Source organism: Hylobates moloch, unplaced genomic scaffold (assembly GCF_009828535.3).
Source record: "Hylobates moloch isolate HMO894 unplaced genomic scaffold, HMol_V3 SCAFFOLD_15, whole genome shotgun sequence".
NCBI classification, from domain to species: domain Eukaryota; kingdom Metazoa; phylum Chordata; class Mammalia; order Primates; family Hylobatidae; genus Hylobates; species Hylobates moloch.
Genome location: NW_026652290.1, coordinates 28,891,719 through 28,914,660, shown reverse-complemented (window position 1 = coordinate 28,914,660; position 22,942 = coordinate 28,891,719). Strand labels below are relative to the sequence as shown.

Genomic DNA, 22,942 nt, shown 5'->3' with positions numbered 1-22,942 from the left:
CAGATAAGATCATTCTTGGAGTGCCTTCAGGCTTGCTCATTTTAACTCAGGGCCACCAGGATCTGAGAGGGAAGCCCTTTTCAGAATCTGGGATCTTTTTCATAATGGTTTCTGAATACTGGGAGTAATACAGATTTGGAGGAAGGCTTGCGTGTAGTACATTCTGAAGGCCCCAGTAGGGGCTCAGCTCCTCAAGGGCAGGAACACATCTTAGTCATTCTGTTTATCCCAGGCCTATTGTGTGACACAGAGCAGGACTTTGATGAATCGTTGTTGATTGAATGAATAAATAAATGACAACTTCTACCTCCAGAGTGTGAAGGGCTATTACAATTAGGATTCTGGTGGACTCTTTTTAACCAATTAGCAAGCATTTATTGCACTTCTTTTATGGTAGCCCCCAGTACTAAGATGATCCCATTTAGGAAGGCCCTAGGGTTCCACCTGGGTGAAAATGAATGTGAATTTATTTGTTCATTTTGGTTGGGAAGAGCGTATCTGAGGATGGGCAGAATAGGGTGCTAGTTAGATCCAGGCAGGCAGGATAGAGGGTTGCTTTAAATCTGAACCCTTCAGCATAGTCACTGAGAACTCTACCCTGGCTGAGTACAAGGGAGCCAGGGCCGGAGCTGCTACATGTGACCTTCTGCTCCTTGAATCACCAAAACGTCAAGGTACAAAGCAAGGGACTTAGTTTTTTCAGGTGGCAAGACAACCAGGATTTTCTTTTTCTAGCAGCTTCTCAGAAACCTGAACCCATGCCCTCCACCACAGCCACTCAGCCCCCCAGTACCTGTTCTGCCCAGGGATGTCAGCAGCCCTCTTGTTGACTTTGGAGGTTGCTGTTCCGACCCTTTGCTTCAGTAACAAAGAACATTCAGTACAGCTCTATCTGGGAGTTGAGGAACTGCTGAGCACAAAGACTGCAGGGCTAGGTTGGGTTGGGCCAGTGTTAAAGCCATTTGCTTGTGTCCTGCAGTGGTGCCGTGCTGCCTTGAGAACAGAGGAGGCTGACTGGCTGGCTCCTGCAGGCTGCCAGGCACAGGACTTCCAGGAAAGTGTCTGGCCTTTACCTTGTTGAGTCCAGAAATATTGTCTTAGTTCTCCCAGGAGTGGGTGATCAGATTTTGGTTAATTGATCCTTGCAGACCTACCAGATTACCCCATTCTGGCAGATGTAACCTGGACAAGCTGGAGTCCTCTTCAGGCCTTTTTTGGCTTTTGCCCTGCTGTTGGCATTTTTTTTTTATCACAGCGTCTACTACGGCTCCAACCACTTTTCATACCATATTCCAACCCCTGCGTTCACGGATTATATTTGCAGTGTTAGGGCAGATGCTTCCCAAAACAGCGCTGGAAATACACTCATCTGTCAGTGAGCTGTTTCTCAGGTGCTGCCATTATATTAAGTCTGGGTTACTTTAGGACTCTGCTGACAGCCAGTAGTAGCACTCCCCACCCCTAGGGTGTTAAATTTAGAGAGCCATTTCCCTTTGGGGCTTTTGCATTTCTGCAGAGAGGACAACATCCAGTATTTCCTTTGGCCAGCTGTCTTGTGTGTCAGCTCTTGAAAGGATGGACTGGACTTAGGCTAGAGCTCGGTCTAGGTGATGTGTAGGGTGTCTGATGAGAACAGATTTAACAGTTGACCGGAGTGACATATTTATTCTGTGCTTAGGCTGGGATCATAGAGGAGATGTTAGAGGACACTTTTGAAAGCATGGACGATCAGGAAGAAATGGAGGAAGAAGCAGAAATGGAAATTGACAGAATTCTGTTTGAAATTACAGCAGGTATGACTGTGAGATCTATCCTTTCTCCTCTTTTTATGGCCATTCTTCCTTCATTCACTAAATTAGCTAGTAGCTTTTTCTTTAGACATTAACTCCCTTCTACATTTTTAACGTTTTACATTGTGCAGCTTATTTCTTGAAAAGTAAGTACAATATCTATAACCATCTTTTAAAAAACACAAATAATTCTTAAAATTTTTAGAGTTTTCATGATTTTAAAGGAAGATACTGCTCTCATATACTGCTGTTGGGATTTTAAACTGGTGTAGACTTTCTTGAAAGCAATTTGGCCGTAGCCATTCAAAAGCCCTTGCCTTCGCCAAGTGCGATGACTCACGCCTGTTATCCCAGCACTTTGGGAGGCTCAGGTGGGGGATCACTTGAGCCCAGGAGTTTGAGACCAGCCTGGGCAACCATAGCAAGACCCCATCTCAAAAAAAATATATTAAAAAAAAAAATTGACCTAACAGATTGACTTCTGGGAGTTTAATGAAATAATTAAGAATGTGCTGAAATATTTAATTCAAGGATGTCTGTAGTAGCATTATTTATAAAAATGAAACGTTTGAAGGCCAGGTGCAGTGGCTTATGCCTGTAATCCCAACACTTTGTGAGGGAGGCTGAGGTAGGTGGATTGGCTGAACTCAGGAGCCCAGCCTGGGCAACATGGTGAAAACCTGTCTCTACAAAAAAATATAAAAATTAGGTGGGTGTGGTGGCACACACCTTAGTCCCAGCTGCTCGGGAGACTGAGGTGGGAGGATTGCCTGAGCCTAGGAGGTCCAGGCTGCAGTTGGCCATGATCGCGCTACTGCAGTCCAGCCTGTATCAAAAAAAAAAAAAGTTCGAAACAAACTAAATGCCTAATAAAATCATTTGTGTTATATTTATTTTAATGGAATACTATATATTGTGAGATGGTATAGAAATATACTCATTAACATGGAATGATGTTTACAATATGTGAATAAAGCCTTTTTACTGAAATACATACTTTTGTGTAAAAAGATGTCTATAGAAGCCTGGAAGGGAGATGATAAAAATAGTAATCTCCAAGTGATGGTTAATGAGTTTTTAAACTTTATTTTTACTTCTAGATTTTCTGAGTTTTATGTTTAATTAAAAAAATGGTGGGGTTTAATTTTTATTTGTTCATTTGTTGGTTTTAAGTTGTTGGGGAAAGGAAGACAGTTACTCCAAGAAAATATTTTGTGAAGATTTAGAAACAATTTAGTTTTATTCAGAAAGAAGATTTAAAATTTTCAGTAGCATTCAGGAATTTAGATTAGGAGCTTCAGAACCAAGATTCTTAAAATCCTTACCATTATTATGACTTTGGTATCATTACAGGTAGCTATTTGCACATTTCCCAGAGTGAGTAAAACCCCCCAAAAACAGCTTGCTTTACTGTCCCATTTTTCTATCTGGTCAGATTGGTCCAGGAACGAAAGGTAGGGAAGATTGAGGGGCTGCTTCCGTAAGCCAATGTGGTGTTCATCTTTGCTCTTTCTTTTCAGGGGCCTTGGGCAAAGCACCCAGTAAAGTGACCGATGCCCTTCCAGAGCCAGAACCTTCAGGAGCAATGGCTGCCTCAGAGGATGAGGAGGAGGAGGAAGAGGCTCTGGAGGCCATGCAGTCCCGGCTGGCCACACTCCGCAGCTAGGGGCTGCCTACCCCGCTGGGTGTGCACACACTCGAGCTGCCATTTTATGTATCTCTTGCACTACACCTCTGTTGTGAGGACTACCATTTTGGAGAAGGTTCTGTTTGTCTCTTTTCACTCTCTGCCCAGGTTTTGGGATCACAAAGGGATTGTTCTTAAAAAAGTGGCATAAATAAATGCATCATTTTTAGGAGTATAGACAGATCTATCTTATTGTGGGGAGGGGAAAGAAATCCATCTGCTCATGAAGCACTTCTGAAAATACAGGTGATTGCCTGAATGTCGAAGACTCTTACTTTTGTCTATAAAACACTATATAAATGAATTTTAATAAATTTTTGCTTTAGCACTTGGCCCCATTGTAAATTGCCCTGTGCAGTAAACTTTCAAGGTGTTGGCTGCCCCAGATTGCTTCATTTGCTGGGTGTGGAAACAGTTGCTATGGCCAGGCATATGGGATTTGGAAGCTCAGCAGAAGTGACTTCTGCTCTGTGGTTGCTGCTCCCCGGCTTTCACAGACATGGTATGGCAGCCATTCTTTTATCTATTTAACCAAGAGGATGCTTGGGAATTGTGCTGCTTGTCCTGTTGGCTGGTGGCTGTATTATGTCCTGGGGTGTGTATGTGGGTCTATTTAGAGCTTCTGTCCCTTCCTTCCCATTGCAAGTTGCACCCAGATGAGACAGCTGTAGGACTAGGTCTCTTTCACCTCTCATTGCCTGTCCCTGCTTCAAGCTGGTTGTCTTGTGCATGGGACATGGGCCTTCCTAGCTGTGTTTTCTCAAAGTCAGGAGCTGACCAGGAGCACACTAAGGTGTGGTCATGCATCATAACCAACATTCACTCATCTGGGATATTCTTAAGATACATTTATAAATCATTTCAGCAGTAGCACTTTGTGTTGAGAGTTTACAGAGCTCTTTGACATATGTGATCTCATTTAGTCTTTACAAATAAGGAAAACAGCTCAGTTTGGGAAGTATCAGAGCTGGGATTCAAACCCAGATCCTCTGGTCCAAGTTGTATGTGCACTGAACTAATCAGGCAGGAAAAAAGCCCAGCCACTGTCTCACGGATTGTTTTTTGTATATTGTAGCAAAATCCTGAAACAATGGGGTCCTTCCAGTCTCACCATACAAAATGGCAATCTTGGCTGGGTGCAGTGGTTCATGCCTATAATCCCAGCACTTTACAAGGCTGAGGCAGGAGGCTCTTGAGAATAGGAGTTCAAGACCAGCCTGGGCAACATAGCAAGATCCTGTCTCTCCAAAAAAAAAAAAAAAAAAGTCATTTTTGAGTCCAGAGGACCCTCCTATTACTCTTGATTTCATCTTCAGAGTGTAATTAAAAAAATTTTTTTAATAAAGTATTTTTTTAAATCGAGTGTAGGTTCGCAGCAAAAGTGAACAAAAAGAAATTTCTCATATATCCCCTGCCCTCACACATGCATAGCCTCCCACTACTATCAATATCCCACACCAGAGTGGTACATTTGTTACAATCAATAATAAACCTCCATTGACACATCATTATCGCCCAAAGTCCATAGTTTACATGAAGATTCACTCTTGGTGTTGTACACTGTATGGGCCTGGACAAACGTATAATGATATCTACAATTATAGAATACAGAATAGTTTCACTGCCCTAAAACTTCTCTGTGCTTCACCTGTTCATCCCTTTCTTCCCTAATCCCCTGGCAACCACTTTAAAAAAAAATTAGGTTCAGGGGGTACATGTGCAGGTAAATTCGTGACAAGGGGGTTTGTTATACAGATTATTTAGTGACCCAGGTACTAAGCCTAGTACCCAATAGTTACTTTTCTGGTCCTGTCCCTTTTCTCACCCTCTACCCTCAGGTAGGCCCCAGTATGTTATTCCTTTGTGTCCATGTTATTTCGCTCCCACTTACAAGTGAGAACATGGAATATTTGGTTTCCTGTTCCTGTGTTAGTTTGTTAAGGATAATGGCCTCCAGCTCCATCCATGTTCCTGCAAAGGACATGATCTCATTCTTTGGCAACCACTTTTTACTGTCTCCATAGTTTTTCCTTTTCTAGAATGTCATACTGGAATCCTATAGTATGTAGCCTTTTCAGACTGGCTTCTTTCACTTAGTAATATGCAATTAAGGTTCCTCCATGTTATTTCATGGCTTAATAGTGCATTTATTTTTAGCACTGAATACTACTCCATTGTCTAGATGAACAGTTTATCCATTCACCTATGGAAAGACTTCTTGGTGGTTTCCAAGTTTTGGCAATTATGAATAAAGCTGTTGTAAACATCTTTGTGCAGGTTTTTCTGTGGGCATGTTTTTAATTCATTTGAATAAATACCAAGAGCTTCAGTGCTGGATCATATGGTTTGTCTCATTTGACTGTCAAAGTGTACTATTTGCATTCCCACCAGCAATTAATGAGTTCCTGTTGCTCCACACCCTCACCAGCATTTGGTGGTGTAAATGTTCTGGGTTTTGGCTATTCTAATGGTTGTGTGGTGGTACCTGATTGACATTTGCAGTCCTCTCATGACATATGTTGAACATCTTTTCATATGCTTGCTTCTTTGTAAGTTGTCTTTTCAGGTATTTTGCCTGTTGTTTAATTGGGTATTTCTGATTATTGAATTTTAAGTGTTGTCTATTTTGGATAACAGTCCTTTATCAGATGTGCCTTTTGCAAATATTTTGTCCCAGTCTGTGGTTTGTCTTCTCATTATCTTAACAGCGGCTTTCACAACGCAGAAGTTTTTTATTGAAATCCAGCTTATCTGGGTTTTTCATGGATTGTGCCTTCAGTGTTGTATTTTAAAAAATCATCACCAAACCCACAGCCATCTAGATTTTCTCCTGTTATCTTCCAGGAATTTTGTGTTTTACATTTAGGTCTGTGATCTACTTTGAGTTAATTTTTATGAAGGGTGTTAAAGTCTGTCTAGATTGATTTCTTTCTTTCTTTCTTTTGCATGTGCGTGTCCAGTTGTTCACCATTTGTTATGTTGAAAAGACTTCTTTTGAGACAGGGTCTCACTCTGTCGACCCATGCTGGAGTGGAGTGATGCCATTTTGGCTCACTGCAATCTCTGCCTCCTGGGCTCAAGTGATCCTTCCCCTGGTGCATGCTGTCATGCTCAGCTAATTTTTAAAGGTGTTTTTGTAGAGATGAGGTTTCACTATATTGCCCAGGCTGGTCTCGAACTCCTGGACTTAAGTGATCCTTCCTCTTTGGCCTCCCAAAGTGCTAGGATTACAGGCATGAGCCACTGCCCCTAGCCAAGACTGTCTTTTCTCCATTGTATTGCATTTGCTTCCTTGTCAAAGATCAGCTGACTATATTTGTGTGGGGCTATTTCTGGGCTCCCTATTTGTTTCCAGTGATTATGTCTGTTTTTTCACTATTACCACCCTATCTTGATTACTGTAGCTTTATAGTGAGTCTTAAAGTTGGATAGTATCAGTCTTCTGACCTTTTTCTCTTTCAATATTGTGCCAGCTATTCTGGGTCTTTTGCCTCTCCATGTAAACTTTAGAACCAGTTTGCCAAGATCCACAAAATACCTTGCTGGGTTTTGATTGGGATTGCATTGAATCCACAGGTCAAGTTGGCAAAAACTGACATACAGCAATGCCAGTTTGTTTTATGATAGCCTTAATCCAGCTAGTTTCTTCACAGGATGATGTTGGAAATATGGGATGCTCATAATCCGTATTTTTTACGTGGATAATTAAACTTTTTCTGGGTGGATGGTTGGATAGCCAGAATAGTGATAACCTCTCTTCCAGCCACTCAAATAAAATGATGTAAACATAGGGTTGGTTTGTTTTAATTGTTGAGAGGTCATGTTTTTTCCATTCTTGCTCTCAGGTAAGGAAAGAGCACTGTTGGTTCATGCATTCTTTTTTCCCTCATACACTTTGTTGGGCACCGATATGGTTTGGCTCTGTGTTCCCACCCAAATCTCATGTTGAATTGTGATTCTGAGTGTTGGAGGTAGGGCCTGGTGGGAGGTGACTGGATCATGGGGGTGGATTTTCCCCTTGCTGTTCTCATGATAGTGAGTTCTCATGAGATCTGGTTGTTTAAAAGTGTATAGCACTTCCTGCTTCACTCTCTCCCGCTCCACCAGGTGAAGAAGGTGCCTTTGCCCTTCCGCCACGACTACGTTTACTGAGGCCTCCCCAACCATGCCTCCTGTACAGCCTGCGGAACTGTGAGTCAGTTAAACCTCTTTTCTTCGTTAATTACCCAGTCTCAGGTGGTTTTTTATGGCAGTGTGAGAACGGACTAATACAGAAAATTGGTACCAGAGAAGTGGGGTATTGCTATAAAATACCTGAAAATGTGGAAGTGACTTTGGAACTGGGTAATGGGCAGAGGTTGGAACAGTTTGGAAGGCTCAGATGAAGACAGGAAGATGAGGGAAAGTTTGCAACTTCCTAGAGACTTGTTGAATGGTTGTGACCAAAGTGCTGATAGTGATATGGACAGTGAAGTCCAGGCTGAGTTGGTCTCAGATGGCAGATGAGAATTTATTCAGAACTGGAGTGAAGGTCACTCTTGGCTGTGCTTTAGCAAAGAGAGTGGTGGCATTGTGCCCCTGCTCTGGAGATCTGTGAACTTTGAACTCGAGAGGGTATCTGGCAGAAAAAATTTCTAAGCAGCAAAGTGTTCAAGATGTGGCCTGATTGCTTCTAAAAGCCTATGCTCAAAGAAATGACCTGAAAGTGGAACTTATATTTAAAACGGAAGCTGAGCTTTTATAAAAGTTTGGAGAATTTGCAGCCTAACCATGTGGTAAAAAAGAAAAATCCATTTTCTGGGGAGGAATTCAAGGCTGCAGAAATTTGCTAAGAAGAGCCTCATGTTAATAGCCAAGAGAGTGAGGAAAATGCCTCCAGAGCATTTCAGAGACCTTCACAGGAGCTCCTCCCACCACAGGCATGGAAGCCTAGGAGGGAGAAATGGTTTTGTGGGCCAGGCCCAGGGCCCCACTGTTCTGTGCAGCCTTGGGACATGATGCCCTGCATCCCAGCCACTCCAGCTCCAGCTGTGACTAAAAGGGGCCAAGGTACAGCTTGGGCTGCTGCTTCAGAGGGTGCAAGCTCCAAGCCTTGGTGGCTTCCATGTGGTGTTACGCAGGTGTGCAGGAGAGTTGAGGTTTAGGAACCTCTACCTAGATTTCAGAGGATGTATGGAAACACCTGGATGTCCAGGCAGAAGTTTGCTACAGAGGCAGAGCCCTCATGGATAACCTCTCTCTGCAAGGGCAGTCTGGAGGGGAAATGTGGGGTTGGAGCCCACACAGAATCCCCACTGGGGCACTGCCTAGTGGAGCTGTGAGAAGAGGGCCACCATCCACCAGACCCCAGAATTGTAGATCCACTGAGAGTTTGCACTGTGCACCTGTAAAAGTTGTAGGCAGTTAATGCCAGCCTGTGAAAGCAGCTGTGGGGGCTATATGCAGAGCCACAGAGGCAGAGCTGCCCAAGGCCTTGGGAGCCCACCCCTTGTGTCAGTGTGGCCTGGATGTGAGACATGGAGTCAAAGATCATTTTGGAGGTTTGAGATTTAATGACTGCCTTCCTGGACTCTGGACTTCCATGGGGCCCATAGCCCCTCTGTTTTGGCCGATTTCTCCTGTTTGGAATGGGAGCATTTACCCAATGCCTGTATCTCCATTGTATCTTGGAAGTAAGTAAGTAACTTGTTTTTGAATTTATAGGCTCATAGGAGGAAGGGACTTGGCTGGTCTCAGATGAGACTTGACTTGGACATTTGAGTTAATGCTGGAATGAGTTAAGACTTTAGGGGTCTGTTGGGAAGGCATGATTGATTGTGTTTTGAAATGTGAGGACATGAAATTCGGGAGGAGCCAGGGGTGGAATGATATGGTTTGGCTGTGTGTCCCCACCCAAATCTCATGTTGAATTGTGATCCTGAGTCTTGGAGGTGGAGCCTGGTGGAAGGTGATTAGATCATGGGGGTGGATTTCCCCCTTGCTGTTCTCATGACAGTGAGTTTTCATGAGATCTGGTTAAGTGTGTAGCACTTCCCCATTTGCTTGCTCTCTCCCTCTGCCATGTGAAGAAGATGCTTGCTTTCCCTTCGCCCTTCTGCCATGACCGTTAAGTTTCTTGAGGCCTCCCAGCCATGCTTCTGTACAGCCCGCAGAACTGTGAGTTAATTAAACCTCTTCATAAATTATCCAGTCTCAGGTAGTTCTTTATAGCAGTGTGAGAATGGACTAACGCACGCATCACTGGAGACAAAGTGAGTCAGACACTGAGTCCTAGAAGGGCGTATGATGTGGAAGGCAAATAATGGTTATACAGATGTGCAATAAAAGTTTTTCCATTTTCAGGTACTCAACTTGGATCCAGCAATAGCAGCATCAGCTCCCACCCACCCCATCCCACATCTTACCCCAAACACATATAGGATCTACTTGGTGCCCTAATAAAACCATTTATTCATTTCCAAGGGCACTCAAACTATCATTTCATACCACCATCTCATTTTTGTTTTGAAACATAGCTTTTTAAAAATCACTTTTCAGCTTGAGGTGGTCACCTAGTAGTTCACTCCAGGCAGGCTGTAACCTGACCATTCCTGTCTCATCTCTTCTATCAAAGATGTCTTCCAGAACACTTAGCAATTATACAGCTCACATGGCTTTAGGCACCTTGATTTTATGTATTTCCAGGTGTTTGTCTTGGAACTCCTGGAGAGATGGGGTTCTGACTCATTTGTTTCCAAATAGTACTAGTCATGTCTGCTTTGGGCCTTTTTCCAATCCCACAACTGACAAATCATACAGCTTTCAAAGCTTTCATTAACTGGGACCATTTTTCGTGTCCTACTGTAGTGACAGGTACTTTTCAAATGGTAATCTTGATTATCATCTATCAGTAAGAAAAGAAAAGGATCTTAGACTTGGAAATGTCTGATTAAAATAAACATAAAACAGGTTTTCTTTAGAACGTTTCTAAGGCTTTCATATGCTTTTTCCAAATTTATTTGACCAATAGTTTTGAGGCATCAGAATTAACATCCCACAGCCACTGAACCATCTCAGAAATGCAGATCTAAGCCATAGTGGGGAAATACCTTGTTTTAGGGTAAGGAAGTTCTTTCCTGTACATAATTATAGTTTCAAAAATAGATTTATAGAATATCAGCAAGATGTTGGAGTAGACAGGTTCAAACACCTATCCTTCCAGAGAGGGGAACACCCCTGAACCCACTTTGTCAGAGCTCTGGAAAACAAAGGTTACTGTAAAGCAACCAAGTAAATCTGGATTAAGAAAAAGGAAACTTGGTAAGAAAGCTTTGTGTCATTTTTACTTGCTCCTCTCAGCATGGCAGTGGTCTTGAATACAGCAGCCCACAGACCCTGGTCCTTGGTTCCAGAGGGAACAAAGCAGGCCTTATTCACAAGTTATATGTGTCTGCTGTAAACCTGTCTGGGAGACTAACATAAGGTGCTCATCTCCAGTTTGCCTGAGAACCTCCTTGGCAGAAAAGCTGCAGGTATTGCTTGAAAACACTGTAAGGCAATCAGGAAAAAAGTGTACCTTTTACCTGAGGTGAAAGATTATAGTTGAAATATACAATGGACTGCCTAAAACCTGGGAAGAAAAGCTGGGGAGGTAAAAGAAACCATGGACAAATGAACTAAAAAGGAAACCAGGAAAACACTATGAATGAAACCTCAATAAAGAAACAAAGTATAAAATAGAACCACACAGAAACGCTGGAGCTCAAATATATACTAACTGAAATTTTTGTAAATACACTAGAGGAGTTCAGCAGCAGGTTTGAGTAGGTACAAAGAGGAATCAGCAAACTTGAAAACAGAATAATTGAAAAAAATACAGTCTGAGGCTGGGCTTGGTGGCTCATGCCTGTAATCCCAGCACTTTGGGAGGCCAAGGCAGGAGAATTGCTTGAGCACAGGAGTTTGAAACTAGCCTGGGCAACATGGTGAGACCCCATCTCTACAAAAAAATAAAAAAATTAGCCAGGCATAGTGGCACACACCTGTAGTTCCCAGCAACTTGGAGGCTGAACTGGGAGGAGGATCACCTCAGCCTGGGAGGTTGAGGCTGCAATGAGCTGTGATCATGCCACTGCACTCCAGCCTGGGTGACAGAGCGAGACCCTGTCTCAAAAAATCAGTCTAAGCAACAGAAAGAGAAAAGAATGAAGAAAAGCCAAAGGACTTGTGGAAGCCCATCAGGTTTACCAACATACACATTATGTCAGTATCAGAGGGAAAAGAGACAAAAAGACAGTATTTGAAGATGTAATGGTTGAAAACCTCCAAAACCTGAAAGATAAAAATCCAAGAAACTCAATTCCAAACAGGATAAACCCAAAGGGATCCACAATGAGACATCATGATAGACAAACTTAAAAAAAAAAAAAAAAACTTTAAAGCAGCAAGAGAGAATGACTCATTATGTACAAGTGATCCTCAATGTTGTTTCTTATCAGAATCCATGGGGGCCAGAAGGCTGTAAGGATAACATATTCAAGATGCTGGGGAGAAAAAAGCTGTCAGTGAAGAATTATATTCCAGGGAAATTATCCTTCAAGAATGAAGGAGAAACTGACATTTCCTGAAAAGCAAAAATGAAGGGAGTTTGTTTCTAGCAGATCTGCCATACAGTAAATGCTAAAGCGAGACCTTAAGGCTGAAATGAAAGAACACTAGACTAACTTAAAGTCATACAAAATAGTAATTAATAAGAGCACTAGTAAAGATAATTCCAAGTAAATATAAAAGCCAGTTATACTTCTGTTTTGTAATTCATTTTTTCCTATTTTTTGCCTTAAGGCAAATATGCATAAATAAAAATCTATGTTAATGGGCACAATGTATAGAGATGTAATCTGTGATAACACTGTAAATAAGGAGGGATGAAGATGTATAGCAGCAGAGTTTTTGTATACTATTGCAGTTTATAAGCCAGGTGCAATGGCTCACGCCTGTGATCTTAGCACTTTGGGAGGCTGAGGTGGGTGGACTGCTTCAGCCTAGGAGTTTGAAACCAGTCTGGGCAACAGTGAGACCTCGTCTCTACAAAAAAATAAAAAACAAAAAAATTAGCTGAGTATGGTGGCGCATGCCTGTAGTCCCAGCTACTCAGGAAGCTGAGGTGGGAAGATCACTTGAGCCCAGGTGGCAGATGCAGTGAGCCAAGACTGTGCCACTGCACTCCAGCCTGGGTGACACAGTGAGGCCCTGTCTCAAAAATGAAACAAGAAGAACTCCCAAAAGTTTGTAAAGCTTAAGATGTTAACTGCAGTTCCTGAGGGAATAACCAAGAAAATAACTTAAAAATATACATAAAAGAAAAGAAAAGGGGAAACAATGGTACAGTACAAAGTTTCAACTAAATATGAAATAAAGCAGTAACGGTGGGATTTTAAGTAACAAAAACCAGATAAAACATACAGAAGACAGCTAAAAAGCAGAAGTCAGTCATTAATTACTCTAAATGTATTAAACTCTAATTAAAAGGCAGATGGAAGGGATAAAAAACATGATCTACCTATATGCTGACAATTTAAATACAAAGAAAAAAAGGTTAAAAAAGTAAAAGGATGGAAAAGAGCCCACAGAAATGGTAACCACGAGAAAGCTGGGGTTATCTATATAATTGTCAGACAAAACAGATTTCAGTTTAAGATTGCAAGACACCAAAGAAGGACATTGTATGTTGATAAAAGGACCAATCCATTAAGAAGATATGATAATTTTAAACATATATGCAATTATAAACATATATGCACCTAACAACAGAACTTCCAAAAGACATGAAGCAAAAATTGCCAGAATTGAAGACAGAAACAGTTCTACAGTAATAGCTGGAGACTTCAATATCCCACTTTCAATAACGAACATGACAACCAGGCAGAACATCAATAAAGAAACAGAGGGCTTGGATGACACTATATACCAAATAGACCCAACAGACATACAGAATGACCCACCCAGCAACAGCAAAATACACACTGTTCTCAAATGCAAATGGGACATTCTCCAGCATAAACCATATGGGCACAAAACGAGTCTCAAGAAATTTAAAAAGACTGAAATTATACAAAGTATCTTTGCCAACCAGGATGGAATAAAATTAGAAATCAGTAAGAGAGGAAAACTAAAAAATTCACAAATACGTGGAAATTAACACAATCTTAAACAACCAAAGGGGTCAAGGAAGAAATCACAAGGGAAATTAGAAAATACCTGAGACATGGCTCACGCCTGTAATCCCAGCACTTTGGGAGGCCGAGGTGGGCATATCACGAGGTCAAGAGATTGAGACCACCCTGGCCAACATGGTGAAAACCCGTCTCTACCAAAAATACAAAAATTAGCTGGGCATGGTGGCACGTACCTGCAGTGCCAGCTACTTGGGAGGCTGAGGCAGGAGAATCGTTTGAACCCAGGAGACAGAGGTTGCAGTGAGCCGAGATCGCACCACTCCACTCCAGCCTGGTGACAGAACAAGACTCTGTCTCAAAAAAAAAAAACCTGAGATAAATGAAAATGAAAACACAACATGCCAAAACATAGGGGATGCAGCAAAAATAATGCTCAGGGAGATTTATGGCTATAAATACCTATACTAAATGAGAAGAAAGATTTCGTATCAATAATTGTCATCCATTCAGACTCCTATAACAATATACTTTAGACTGGGTAATTTACAAAAAAAAAACAAATTTATTGCTGACAGTACCACAGGTTTTCCAGAGGCTGGAAAGCACAAGATTTGGGCAGCAGCAGATTGGTGTCTGGTATGGGCTTGCTCTCTGCTTCATGGATGGTGCCTTCTAGCTGTGTTTTAACATTCCCGAAAGGTTAGGGGAACTTGCTTGAGCCTCTTTGAAAAGGGCCCTAATCCCACTCATGAAGGTGAAGCCCTCGTAACTTATTTTCCAAAGGCTCCACCTCTTAATACTATTACATTGGATATTAGATTCCAATATATGAATTTTGAGAGTCAACAACATTCAGACCATAGCAATAACCTAACTGTACACCTTAAGGAACCAGAAAAGAGGAGCAAACTAAACCCAGGGCTAGCCGAAGGACAAAGATTAGAGCAGATAAAAATGAAATTGGAAACAGAAAAACAGTACAGAAAATCAACAAAATCAAAAGACAGTTCTATAAAAATACCAACAAAATTAACAAGCCTAGAGCTAGACTGACTATAGAAGAATGAGGATGAGAGCAGAAGTTACTAAAATCAGATATGAAATAGGAGAAACCACCACCCACTTTACACAAATAAAAAGGATTTTAAGAGAATGCTATAAACAATTGTATCTCAATATATCAGCAATATCCTGATACCAATTTCAGACAGATACCACAAGAAAAACTACAACAAACCCTTATGGTTACAGATGCACACATCCTCCAAATACTAGAAACCTATTAATACCAGTAACCTATTAAATGGACTATACACCACAACCAAGTGAGATTTATCTTAGGAATACACAGGTGGTTCATCATATGAAAATTATTCAATGTATATGCCACATGAATAGAATGAAGAATGGAGGAAAAACCACGTGATTTCTACTGTTGCAGAAAAAAACATGACAAAATCCAACATCCTTTCAGGATAAAAAAAGAAAACAATAAAAACTTACTTAAGAGAACTTCCTTAACAGCATAAAGGCCATAGATGAAAAATACACAGCTAAATCACTCTGAAAGCTTTCCCCTAAAGATGAGAAACAAGACAAGGATGCCCACTTTCACTACTTTTATTCAACATGGAACTGAAAATTCTAGCCAGAGCAATTAGGCAAGAAAAAGAAAGGTATCCAGATTATATAGAGGAGTAAGTAAAATTATCCCTGTTCACAGGTGGCATGATTTTATACGTATAGTTGCAAAATACAAACCAATGCCAAAAATCAGTTGCATTCACAAATGCTAGCAATACAAAAAGAAAAATAATTTATCATAGCAAAAAAAGAATAAAATACCTAGGAATAAATTTAACCATGAAGGTACAAAACTCATGCAACTGAAAACTACAAAACATTTCTGAAAGAAATTAAAGAAGACACCAATAAATGGAAACACATCATCCCATGCTCAGGGATTGCAAGAAGTAGATTGTTAAGATGACACACTACCCAAAGGAACATACAGGTTCAATGCAATCTCTATTAATACCCAGATGGTGTTTTTTGCAGAAATAAAAAAACCTATCCCAAAATTCATACGGAATTTCCAGTGACCCTGACTAAAACAATCATGAAAAGGAAGACCAAAGTGGGAGAACTCACAGTTGTTGATTTTAAAACTTATTACAAAGTAGCAGAAATCAAAACAGTACAGTACTGGCATAAAGACAGATACATAGACCAATGGAATATGCGAGCCTAGTAATATGCTTTCCCATCTATGATCAATTGATTTTTAACTAGAGTGCCAAGACCATTCAATGGGGGAAAGAACAGTGTTTGACAAATGTTGCTGGGAAAACTGGATATCCATATTCAAAAAAATAAAGTTGAATCTTTACACCTTATTTAATAATTAACTCAAAATAGGTCAAAGACTTAATTTAAGGGCTAAAATTTTAAAACTCCTAGAAGAAAACATTAGAGCAAATCTTTGACCTTGGATTTGGCAATGGGTTTTTAAATTTAATACTGATCCTCTGGCCTCCTCCTCAGCTCACAAGTTAAAACTCAGGTTCTAGGCTTTGTCTATGTACTATCTGATTTCAATGTTTAATTCCTTTTTTTAAAGAAATTAAATGAAAGAGTGGCCTAGGAGAATCAGTGGGTTAAAGAAAGGCGCTTCTTTGTGAATTTTTTTCCTTCACAGAGATGAGTATTTTAGGTAGTACTGTCCTAGAACTTATAATTTCATTTTCCTTCATAAACTTACACTATGAAGGGCCATAAAACAAAGTGTTTCATTACTTACCTTTTTAGAACCATTTAACCTGGCACTATTTGGTTTCTTGGTTAATTCCTGTTTCTAAATTTAGTGGTGTTTCCTTGACAAAGTGTGACAGGGTTTCTGCCTGGCTGAGCAGAAATTTCCATGTTAGCTTTGTAATAATCACTAAGAAAATCACTATAGCATCCAATTTCTTTGCTTTTAAGAAGAGTTCTTGGAGCAATCCATTACACCTGCATTTGAAGAAAGTTGTGTTGAAACCACAATGAGAAGATAATGCCAATAAACTGAGCCAAAATATTATATGAATATTTTAATGCAAAATGCTTAACACTTAAAATTAGCAAAGCTTCATTTAAATTAAAATTCCATTTAACTAAAGATGGTTAACCCCAAGAAATTGTACAGTAGTTGATTCCTGCTATATAATGCCAGTCCTATGCCATACAATAAGAACTGCAACATTAGCTGTCACTTCCTCCATTGCTCTTCTGGACCCTAAGGGATGAGGGAGGGGACTCAGACACAAAACAAAATACAACCCAAATAAACTGTGCAGTGATTCCTAATAGTTATAAACCCAATCTAAGTTGTCCAAACAGCTGAAGAATAACTGCAGGTATTGTTCCAGAGCTGATACGAGGTTTTGCTTTTACAGCCTGGTAAAAGTTCTGCACTAGGTGAGAAGTCACAGTTTAAGGATGCATGTTCTGTAAATAGTTACTACATATACACATTTACTGTCTGTAAACACTAGAAATATACATTAGACAGAGTACCCTCACAAGTTGGGTACAGTTTAAAAAAGAAGATGAGGTAACATGAATCTCAAAGTCCACAGGAATCCTGCCTGAAGAGTTTGAACAGCTGCCTGTAATTCATTTCCAATGTGCAGGGAGATTAAGGTTTGCCAAAACTGGATTCACTGGCTTTCAGCATAGCAACTGCATCTTTCACTGCATGGTAGATAACATTCTTCACCTATAAAGAATAGGAGAAAATATGGGCATTTTACATTTAAATCTAAAACCTGTCACTAAGAATAAACTTCCTCCTACCAATTTTGTTACCTTCTCTCAGAATTTAAAATTCAATATTCGTATGAAATGTCAACACTGCAAAAGGTTCCTGGGCTCCTTCAGACCAGTATTTCTTACACATTTTAAACCAATGATTTCAAGAACCCATTTTCCCCCTTTTAGAGGTTTTGATACCACATAGACCTACTCACAGTGAGTACAGGGAGAGGCAAGTTCCAAGGTACAACTTTTATTATTTTTCCCTAATTTTCCAAACATGAAATTATGTTACATAATTCATTACTGAAATCCTTTTGAAAATACCACCCCCTCAGACCTCTTTGAGTCTCAGAGATTCAGTTCTGCTCTACCTAAGAGTGATGAGAACACTGCAGCACTGAAGGTTAAGCACTGTGTTCAAGACCCCTGACAGGCAGCTGGGCCAAGATCAGAAGTCACATCTATTCATTTTCAGTACTAAGGCCTTTCTCTGTGGGGACAGTCCCTTACAGATTCTAAACAATATCAAATCAAACCAAGGTGAGATTTCCTCTTATTCCTCCCTCACTTAAGTAGATAGTAGTACTACATATAAAGCAAGTTCATCGACTCACTGTGTACTAAGTACAATATGACCAAGTTCACTGACTCTCTTTATAAGGTGAAGAATGGGCCATGAAGCCATAGCCAGAGAATGCTAGGAATTGGTGCTATTTTTACCTGTAATTTATCTTCATGATTAGTATGAGTCTGTGACAGATATCGGAATTCCTGAGTAAGCCAGAAGCAGTGTTTAACATGCTCTGGAGAAACAAAATCTTCTGCCACTTTGATGCAGCTATATAAGTTATGAACCTGAAAAACACCAAGTGATACCAGTAACAAACCCAACAGTTCATAATATAAAGAGATTAAAGAAAAAGTAATGATTCTTGCCTGATGTGGAGCTCCTGCTGGGATAAACACCACATCCCCAAGAAACTGTACAATAGCCCAGCCTTGAACTCCATACTCTTGATGAAGACGCTTTCTTAATGATCGGTCTAAATACCAGCTTTGATCATGAATAGGATCGTGGTCTGCTGGGTTTTCTTGACCTTGCTCTTCTGATACCTAGAATACATTCAAAATATTATGCAACTCAGTAACATGCTAAGGCCCAATAAGCCATTTTTTTTCTCTAAACAGTGTTGGCAGTTCATAAATGTCAGGCCTTCTTCAACTTAAGTGCCCCCATTGGCAGAAAAAGACAAGTAGTATTCAAAAACTTCAGCTGAATGAACCAACAGAAGAATGACGAAGAAAATGTGATGTCAGTTCCCATAAACCATGACTGACAGGCTCTGCATAAGTTTGTAAATACTGTATTTAAACAATATTTTAGTCTAGATTTTTAAACATAAGTAGGCTCAGGCTCCTTATAAATGAACTTGTTTTAAAGTTATTAGAAACCTGTCTTTACTTAATCGGACTTACGAAACAGTCCCAAAGGCAGCTGCAGATTAGACTTGTTTATCCTTGATCCAGTAACTGGTAAAGCAGAGACTCAGAGTGACAATATCAAAAGAACAATATGGTGACCAAGCAGGTTTTCTGGAAGAGCCAAATGATCCTTAGCCAGAAACACTTTGATTCAAACAAATGCTTGTTAAAGACATACTTGGGGCCAGCTAACAGGTTAGGAATGTTCATATCCAAGACTCATGAATGACTGAAGAATATCAGCCAGAGACACCTGAGTTGCAACCGGCAGCCTCAGTGCCAAACAAGTTTAAAACTGAACACGACTCATCTCTCTAGTTGCCTAGAATTTCCACACATAGTCCTTGCTGAAAAACAACCTGACAACTACAGGGAAAACCTAGAATCTTCCAAATCCCTGCATCCCTTGCTAATAACAGGTAGGGCCACTTGCTACACGACAGTGGACAAAACCAAACTTAGTAACTCACTCAGAACATGGTCACTCAGGGCCAAGGATACATGAACGTCTGAAGTGCTCAGATTCTCAAGGCAATAAAAACAAATATATGCTGGGAGATGATCAGATCAACTAACTTGAAAGCAGATAACAAAAATCTCTAAATGCACTTTAACACAAAACACAGACATAAAAGACAAGGCCTGCTTTTTTTAGGAGTGTAACCCTAATCATTTAGAATCCTTGTTCCTTAGCAACCACCTTCAGCCTATTCAATCTGACAGGTACAGATTTAACTTTTCAGGTTGTGACAATCCCTCTAGCCAAGCCAGTCAGTTCACCAAATGTAGTAACATAATATTGCTATTCTCTATGCCTCTGTTCACACATGCCATAAGCAGCACACCTTTTTAAGAAATTCCCTTATCTTCTCCGTGTCCTTTGCAGCATATATGTGCCACAGTGCTCCTGGCTTCTCTTTTCCTTCAATAAATCGCTTTATTGTGAGTTCGTCAGAATCTCCATCTTGGATGGTCTTAAGGACTTCTAGAGCAAGAAAAGAAAGCAAATATCAGACCACAGGCCCTGGCTCAAAGAGTAAGCCCTCCTTTTATGCTCAGCACCCTACCTTCTTCTTGCTCACACTGTCCTTTGGGAATTCCCACATAGACCATGACATTAGCTGCATCAGATACATCTAAGTGAAGATTTGTTGTTCCATATTTCCGATCTTCAGGAGTGATTAATCCTGCAAAAACAAAGTGCCTTAAGTTTACGAAAGACAACAAAGGCTGCCACAGTCTTTCCACTACCTACCTGGGGGATGGTAGGTCCCTGATTGACTCTTCTGCTGAGAATAAAAATTCTGGATCAAATTATTGCAAAAAAAATTCTTTAATCAATGTGCTAGCAAGAAAAGAAGGAATATTCAGAAGCCAAAAACAGCAGGAAATGCAAGTGGTAAAGCAGGCTTCCGAAGCTGGGATTTGCCAAAAGGACATCCGCTAGATCAAGTGAGCTCAGGCTTTGATTGTTGCCACAGCCTAGGAGTTCTGGGGCAAGAGACAAAGACCAAGGACCACTCGAGATGGGGAGTCCAAGGGAAAGCCCCCCCCCCCCCACACACACACATAAACCTGGAACGTCAAATGGCTATCATGAGTATAAGAAGGAACACTGCCCCACGCATTCCTTGGTTCTCTCAACTGTAAAAGAGGAGGGGTGAGGAGTGAGCCAGAACGACAGGTCCCCCCCCAGTATTCATAGTCTGTGGCTAATCCCTTGCTCACAGGAGAAGGCTCACCTTGCTCAACAATCATCCTGAAGCTTACCCTGCAGTCACCTTGGGCAACCCATTCTAACACCAGGACTCTGCTTTAGACTGGGCAGTAGGCAAAAGCATAGCTTGTAGTGAGCAAGCAGCGGCTGTTTTCTAACCTGCCAGCCTCTGAAAACACCCCGTAATACTGTTTTGGAGGAAGGCTTTATCTCTGGCTTGCCTGGGGCTTTGGTTTTAGAGGGGCTATACTTTTGAGAGGGCACATTTCTTCACTCCAGCTTGGGACCAGGGCCCCCAGAGCCCTGCTGTACTTTCCTTTCTTTCCAGCTTGCTGAAATATCAGTCCTAGGAGTAGGTAAAGCATTTGGTATTAGGGTGAAATCATAGGATAGATGAGAGGATGATGAAAAAATATAAAGAGAGGAGACAATGAAACAATTATGGCAAAAAGTTAGAAGCTGTTATATAACTGGGTGATGAGTTATATGGAGTCACTACCAGACTCTCAAGTTTTCAGTGTATTTGAAAAATAGTTCCATAGTAAAAAGTAAAATTTCAGAAAAAAGCAATTAATGTAATAGAAATAAAATGAATGAAATGAACACATGGATGATATATAATTATATGACAGCATGGATGAATATAAAAAAACTGATTCTATTTATATGAAGTTCAAAAGCAGGCTAAAAACTGAAAGAATATTGTGCATGAATACAAATATATATGTTAAAATTATAAATATAAGCAAACGATAAACACAGACTTGAAGACGGTGGTTAAGACTAAGGGCAATAGAAGAGGGTGGAGCTGGGAAGGAAAGGAAAGGAGACTAGGAGGCAAAGCCTCAGCAGGACTGGCTGCCTGCTGATCCAGCCAGTGCCACAGTACAAAACGAGCAAGAAAATAACTCCTGCCCAGCCACTGGCCCAAAGTCCATCGGATCCCAGTCATGGGTAACTGTACATTGATAAAACCAGAGTCTAAACCATGGTAAACTCAGATGAAACAAAAATTGTAAAAACATAATGGTCAAAGGGAAAGGAGTGCTAGACAACAAAACATCCTGAAACAAAACACCATGGACTTTTAAGAGGGAAAAAAGCTGAAATAGTAGGGGCTGTTGGGTGATAGGGAGTTAAGAGTGGGGGAAGAGTACAGAAATGGGCTCTAGGTTGGAAATTAGGAGATCTAAGTACTAGTTTCAGACCTGCCACTAGCTGCCCCTTGGAGATCCTGAAGAAGTCAATGTCCCTTCTACTGTCCTCAAGTCCTGGTCCTCATTTGCAAAATGGGGGGTGTTGCAGGAACTGAAGAGAGGCTGGATTATATGATCTCTCCAAAGAGCCTTTGCACTTATTCTCATTGAAGAGTCACAGCTCAATCACGCAACCTTTGAAAAGACCACTCTTTAATGATGTTTACAATAAGATATAAGGTGTTTGAAAATGAACACATCATTATTTTCACACCCTGAATGCTTGCTTCTGGATGGGAACCATTTTGTCATAGGAAAAGCTTTTATAGAGTAACACTGCCATCTATTAGTGTCTAGGGGGAAAGACCTGCTGCCAAGCTAGTTAAACCATGCAAGCAATTCTTTTGAAAATTTCTCAGATACCCACCTTTAAAGCTTCAGGATTTCTATAAAGCATGGATAAACTATATAATTTACTGGAAAAATGCTCTTATATACTTAAGTTTGCCCAAGATCCCAACCATGCAGCTGCTTTAATCAGTCTCTGAGGGGCTCGAGGGACAGGACCTCAAGAGAGCACACTGCAGACCCACAGCACATGGAGGACTCACCAACTGAGATCCGAGAAGTGAGGAACAGGCAAGAGGTCTAGTGCCCACCGGGTCTTCTCACCCACACACCATTTCTCTGGTACCCCTACCCTGGCACAACTATCTTGGGCATGAAGACTGCTGGGAGCTTGCACACAAAAACACTCCCCTGTCACAATAGTCCCCAACTACCCTCCTGGTGGTTCCCTGAGCTGACTCAACCATAACAGAATTGTGGGGCTGGAGTCCTTGCCCCTCTTTCCCTTCCCTCCCCCAACAGTCTTTGGAGAACATAGCGAAGACAACAACAGACCTTGTCCTTTTTGAGAAGGACACCCACAGGTCTAAGGCTAGAAATGAAAAATGACATGGAAGTAATTATGGGAGGAAAATAAGTAATTTCCAAGAGGACTGGAAAAGTAGGGGCCAGATAGTAAAAATGAGTAAATAAAATTCACTGAAATATTCAAACAACTAGAACTGCATTCAACAATACATACTTCCTTCAAAATGGCCAACTCAAATCCAGCC

The 22,942-nt window shown here is 40.8% G+C and overlaps 2 protein-coding genes across 8 annotated transcripts in view; one reads left to right on the top strand and one right to left on the bottom strand.

The window, feature by feature from the left end:
* LOC116483250 (charged multivesicular body protein 3) overlaps positions 1–5,745 on the top strand; it is a 116,590-nt gene extending 110,845 nt beyond the window's left edge. For both annotated transcript variants that reach the window (XM_058428294.1, XM_032177116.2), the window contains 2 exons: positions 1,679–1,793; positions 3,311–5,745. In XM_058428294.1, the coding sequence (XP_058284277.1) occupies positions 1,679–1,793; positions 3,311–3,456 (261 nt within the window). In that variant the 3' untranslated portion in view covers positions 3,457–5,745. The remainder of the gene's footprint in view (positions 1–1,678; positions 1,794–3,310) is intronic.
* A 10,960-nt stretch (positions 5,746–16,705) lies between these two features.
* The window catches only part of KDM3A (lysine demethylase 3A), a 51,180-nt gene continuing 44,943 nt past the window's right edge, over positions 16,706–22,942 (bottom strand). For 4 of the 6 annotated variants that reach the window (XM_032177101.2, XM_058428292.1, XM_058428291.1 and 1 more), the window contains 4 exons: positions 19,976–20,095; positions 19,754–19,893; positions 18,147–18,539; positions 16,706–17,388 (listed from right to left, as the gene is read on the bottom strand). In XM_032177101.2, the coding sequence (XP_032032992.1) occupies positions 17,308–17,388; positions 18,147–18,539; positions 19,754–19,893; positions 19,976–20,095 (734 nt within the window). In that variant the 3' untranslated portion in view covers positions 16,706–17,307. The remainder of the gene's footprint in view (positions 17,389–18,146; positions 18,540–19,753; positions 19,894–19,975; positions 20,096–22,942) is intronic. The other 2 variants (XM_032177107.2, XM_032177105.2) reach the window with 1 other exon arrangement.